We start from the raw sequence: 6312 nt of genomic DNA on the forward strand, positions 1-6312 counted from the left end.
TATATATATATATATATATATTATTTATTTATTTNTTTGTTTGTGTGTGTGTGTGTGTGTGTGTGTGTGTGTGTGTGTGTGTGTGTGTGTGTGTGTGTGTGTGTGTGTGTGTGTGTGTGTGCACAATAATCAATACAAAATAAAAATATATAAATTACAATTATTTGGAATTATTATATATAGAGTTCAAATTTTCTAAAAAAGAATGGGAAAAAATAGACACAGTAAGTCTAGACATTAGTAAAAACAACTACATGAGTGAATTTTATTTTATTGTTGTAGAGATATAAAAATCATCCCTGATGATTCTTCCCGAGAAATTTACAGCCAACTATTTCTATAATATCATCCCTTTAACTCATACGTATAATGTTCAAAGCAATTAAGGACTTTTGAAAATGAAATTACATAAAATTGAAACAGGACTAATAAGAATCATTACGTATTATGTTAGGTAATCTTGGCTAAATTTCTTACATAACGTTGCATTATCACGTTCTTATCGTAACATGTTGATCATGAGATCGGTCGCGAAGGTCTTCATCGATTGCTAAATCCTCGTTTGCGCAACATTTTTATTCCAGTATTTATTCATAACAGATTAAGTATAATACATGCACACACCCAAAATCGGATCGGTGCATAAAGAGGATTATTCCGATTATCGCCCGCGATGATAAAGCCCGCGACATGCACTATTAAATTCATATTGTACTCAATTTGAATTCTTTTTAATCTTTTCTATAGATACTGTTCCCAATATACCGTTAATTTGATTAAAACAATGGAGTTAAACAATTTAATTCAAAAAAATTTATTTTAATAAATTTATTAAATAAATTGTATTATTTTATTTTATTAAACTCTATTAAACTCAAATTTAATTTATTATTTATTAAATGCGTTATATAATATGAACGATATTTGCTTCGAAATTACTAACAAAGAAATTAATTGAATTTAATATACGTGAAAGTTAAAAACGACAAAATGTTATTTGTCGAAGGATTGATTTACCATTGCTCCTTTGACATCTAATAATGTGTAATGTTCGTTACGTGAGAACGCCACTGTCATCTGTATACAGGAAGGAGAGGAGCGTTTAGTATTTGTCAAACATAATCGAACAATCGGACTGACAACAGCCACTCCGTCGTCAGATCAATGACCGCCTGGTGAAATCCATTGATGTTGGCGAGGTGTATAATTCATACTTCCTCAATGTATCATTATCGAACCCAGTGTCGGTTATACTGCGTTTGAAAGTTAATTGACTGGTGACACCGAGGGAAAAAAGCAGATATCTTAGCTCACGTCCGCGCGTGATTGAGATAACATTTTTGCACTTCTTCCCTATGGCGAGCGAAGCCGATGTGACGTGACGCGAGCAAGAAGAGGCAAGTGTCGGATGGATAAGGCATTACCGTGGATCGGGTGACTCGAAAACTGGCTTATAGGTGCTTACATATTAAGAATTCGAAGCCTCTCAAGAACGTTCTTGTTACATTACAGCCTGACCCGATTTGTGGAATTATGCGATAGTATCGCGCCTGTCAGCATAGACTGGTAGGGTTTTCTGCGAAACCAAAAAGATATAATAAGTCTCGTAACTCGTTGTATAATGGAGAGGATGACGGATATGATGAATGATGATTGAACAATTTAACAGAATTTGGCATCATCTCTAGAGCTGACGCCAAAATCTGTAACACAATCGCTGCGACATTTTACTATCGTAAAAATCATTTAATTTATGTTAATTAAAAGCACTATATTGAAAGAAAAAAAATTTAGTATAATAACTGTAAATGGAGCTCTTGATCATAATTATTTTTTAACACAAAATATCTTAAAAGACCGTAATGTGGCTACAATGAATCGTTTAGAACCTTTATTTCCAATTTATTATATATTATTTTGTCATTATAATCACAAATATCAAATATTTTTCTCTTACTGTATAATTGAGTCCGATAAATTGAAAGCGACCATTAGACATTCAATACTATTATACAATTATTTTGTAAAATATTGATGCCTTTAAACAATTCAAAACAGTTTACATTCTCAATATGGCTTCCAGACAATCAATAATATTGTAATATCAAATATTATTCAATAATATTGATCATCTATAAGAATCGTTTAAGATCCACTATCAGCTTCAGAGAGTTAATGTATCAGTATAGATATTTATACACTTAAATGAAGACGTTGAATGAGGCATCGAGCTATCGCGTCGGTAGCTTATCTATTATTATTATTATTAATCCGCAAAGAAATAAACATTTGCGAGAGGAGCGGCTCCGAAAGATCATCGCGAGATAGTAATCATCGTCTACCTCTCTCAAGGACCTCTACCTAAACTTCCTCTCGTCTAACAGTCTAACGTTACGATCTCGCATTCGCGACAACGCGATCGCACGTACGCGCTTCGTAAACACGTACGGCGCATAAATTACTCGCCCCTACGCTTTGCGTACGTTACATTATATACGACGCAAGTAAGTAAGTAAGTAAGCAAGCAAGCGTACACACATTCTCCCCGTGTATGCCGTCACGCATATAAACGCTCCCATCGATTGTACGATATGGCATGGCTCGCTTTCACAGATCGTAACGATTGCCGCGACTATCCGTCCGTCCGGTGTTGCGTGGTCAGCCACGCACTATAATCGTATCTGGACGCGTTGGATTTCAAAGGAGTACACTGAAAAAAAATATAGTCAATTTTAATAAATATTTAGTTGAATACTGCCAGCTAAATATTTATTAAATATAAAGACATATTTATTTGATACAAGAAATGTTAATTTATGATACATATATGACATATAATGTTGATTTAACAATCATTTTTTTATTGAACAAGTATTTACTTACTGTAAGTAAATGTTTAGTTGGCAGTATTGAACTAAATATTTATTAAAATTAACTATATTTTTTTTCTCAGTGTAATGACAATTGCAATCTCTTGAATTAAACGACATTTTGTTATTTTTAACTTCCATGTGTCAAAATGTAAATCAATTCAAGTAAACAGCACACAGTTTTAAAGTAAACAGCATTTATATTAACATATATACTTGGAGAGAAATGATTGATTGAATTAACTAAGATTCTAGTGGAAAATGAACGACTCAGAATTCTGATTAAATCTAGAATCCTTCAATAGGCTTAATTAGAATTCTGGATCGTTCATTTTCATCAGAATTCTAATCATCAATTAATTTAATCAAATATTTTTTACGTGGATTACACTGAGAGAAAAATGTACTAAATTTTAATAAAGAATTCTTTGAATAATACTAATATAACATTTATTTGTGGAAAATAAATATTTGCAGAATAAAAAGGTATAGTCAAATTAAATTAATAATTCTTATCAAATAAATAGGTACGTTTATATTTAGTAAATATTCAACTGTCATTATTCAAACAAATATTTATTAAAATTTAGTTTTTTCTTAGTATAAATAATAAACTAAATTTGAAACTCAAATTTAATACAATATTTTAAGTTAATACAAATTTTTAAGTTAAATTGTTTAACTTTGTTGTTTTAATCAAATTAATGATGTGTACGGGGTAGCAGCAATGACGATTTATAGAAATGATTCAAAAAATGATTAAAAAATGATTCAAATTGGATTTAATTTCACGGTATGAATTTAAAGGGAAGGTGCGACGCACTTTTTCTTCTCCTCCTCCTCTCTTCCTGCGGCTTGTGTAGATCACTGCCGTCGTAAATCACGTGGATAACGGTACTACTTGTCGACTTGTTTGCCGTTGCTTCGTAACTAATGCCCTCCCACGCATCGTCGGTTATATGGTTCGACTTTCTTCATGGTTGCGAGGAGTGCTCGTCTCTCCTCTCCAACACTTGGCGAACTTTTCGCGCGACTGAGTATTTTAATGTTTAACTTTCGCACGAATTAATGCACTGCACTGCAGGAGATCTCGGAGGTATGAATACAAGGTGTGGCACATCCAGGCGTGATGCATATAGACGAACGAAAAATTTGCAATTGTTATTCTAGCCGCTAGAGTTGTATGTCTTTAGTTTTGTATCTCATATTTTATATAGAAATTTCTGTGATACGCCTGTAGTAACGTAAATGTATATACGTGGGTCGTTTGATAAGTTTGGTAAATTTCCATAAAATGGCGCTACAATCCATTTGATGACGCGACATCTCGAAAGATCCACTCTTCGAACTTCAGGCTTTCCAAATTTCAGAAAGGACGCATAGTTCACGTTTGGTAGTCATTTGAAGCGAGATTGGCGCGCAAAAAAGTACTCTTCCATCAAGACAACGCGCCCTCCCACAAGTCGACCGTTGCAATGACAAAACTACGAATTGGCTATGAATTGATTCCTCATCCATCCTATTCTCCGAATTTGGCCCCGTGTGACTTCTTTCTGTTCCCAAACTAAAAACTTGGTTCGGTGGGAAGAAATTCTCGTCAAATGAGGGAGTCATTGTCGCCGTCAATGAGTATTTTGCAGACTTTGAGACAGCCTACTTCAAATGACTACCAAACGTGAACTATGCGTCCTTTCTGGCTGAAATTTGGCCTGAAGGGGTTCGAAGAGTGGATTTCGAGATGTCGCGTCATCAAATGGATTGTAGCGCCATTTCATGGAAATTTACCAAATACTTATTAAACGACTCACGTATATAAGTCAAAGGTTGTAATATAACAATCATCGTTATACCACCTTGATCAAAATGTTCCCGGAATTATCACCAGGTGATGCTCTGAGTCAGCTGATTTGAGTTCTGTTTTTTTTGGTTAGGTTGCCTCATCTATCATTGACATTCATCAAATTTTATCACCATAGCTTGACATTTGTAAAAGTTACGCCGTCTTGAGTACATCTACCTCTGCACGTATTTTCGATTTTTACAGTTTTAAAAATGGAGTTGAATTTGCAACAACGAGTTTATATTAAATTTTGCGTTAAAAATGGATGGATTCAATGGTGTGAAAATCTTGGAAATGTTGGGAAACTGATTTTTTTCTGTTCGATCGAGTCAAAAAACCATTACGGGAAACGCGTTTTAACAGCCGAAAGGAGGTAATGGAAAAATCGAAGACGGCTCTGATGGTTACCGACAATAGAGTTCCAGAAATGTTTCGAGGGCTGAATCAAGCGCTGGCATAAGTGCGTTGCAGTCGATGGGGAGTACTTTGAAGGGGACAATATCACTTTTGATGAATAAAACTGTATTTTGAATTTTTTGAATGAATTCCGGGAACTTTTTGATCAAGGTAGTATGTACATTATATCGACCAGAATATGTGAGGATATATACAGGATAGGTGGTATATACAGGAAAGATGATATTCATAGTTGGATCTTATATTTAGGACCGTCTTAAATAAGATGTACCAGTGGACTTTATAAATCGAACCAAAAATATCGTTAAAAAATATTATTACAAAATGGTAATAACATACACGTAAAATATACTAATTTTTGTATAAAAATAATTAAAGTTATTTATGTTATTACAATTTTGTTAATAATATTTTTTCTGATAGTCTATTTTAAAATAAAATATCGTAAGGAAAACTAGACCAGAAAATAACAAAATGCTTTCTTAATAAATAATACAAATATCGTCGCAGCAGTTTTTGACAGTTGAGAAATACATCATTATTTCAGGAATTATTTTACATTTCTATGTGATATCGGACAGATGTTTCAATTTGGTACATATTTTACTTTTCAGAATTACGAAATTGTTATGTTTTTAAGTGAAAACGTTAAAAAATAATAAAGTTTTGCATAGCGATTATTTTATTAATTTATTACACGTCATTTTTCACTTCTGACGTAATATGATTAATATGGTGCCTCGAGATAGCTAAGCCTTAAAATTTTTTTAATATTATAATCAATCATAATTCTTACTTATAAACATATTTCTTGTTTGCCAAAAAAATTCCATTCAAGACACATAAAATATATGTAATATAAATAGAACTGTTTTCTATTCCAACTGTTTCCATTTCGGAATATAATCTGACAATGAGTCAAGAAAAGAATTGTCGATAAACGGCTTATATTTTATCAATGCGATATAAAGAAAAGAACAAGAAAAGAGAATTTATCAGATATATCAGATAAGAACCTGATTTACGAACTAAAAAAGCAATTGGACTATATCAAATTTTTAATCTAATTCAATTGGACGTTTTAAGCAGGCGTCCTTCAAAAGAAATACTTGATTGTCGATACGAGTATTGCGCGTCAAGCGGCGGAATGCATGTTATTTCCTCTAGGTACTTTATATTCTTTTT

General features: G+C 32.8%; 1 protein-coding gene across 1 annotated transcript in view; it reads right to left on the reverse strand.

Annotated features, from left to right (window-relative positions):
* Window positions 1–1553: 1553 nt before the first annotated feature.
* LOC105620150 (mutS protein homolog 4-like) overlaps window positions 1554–6312 on the reverse strand; it is a 19360-nt gene continuing 14601 nt past the window's right edge. Inside the window, exon 10 of the mRNA XM_012201657.1 lies at window positions 1554–1703. Coding sequence (XP_012057047.1) covers window positions 1554–1703 — 150 coding nt within the window. The remainder of the gene's footprint in view (window positions 1704–6312) is intronic.

The sequence above is a fragment of the Atta cephalotes genome (assembly GCF_000143395.1).
Source record: "Atta cephalotes unplaced genomic scaffold scaffold00024, whole genome shotgun sequence".
Classification (NCBI taxonomy): Eukaryota; Metazoa; Arthropoda; class Insecta; order Hymenoptera; family Formicidae; genus Atta; species Atta cephalotes.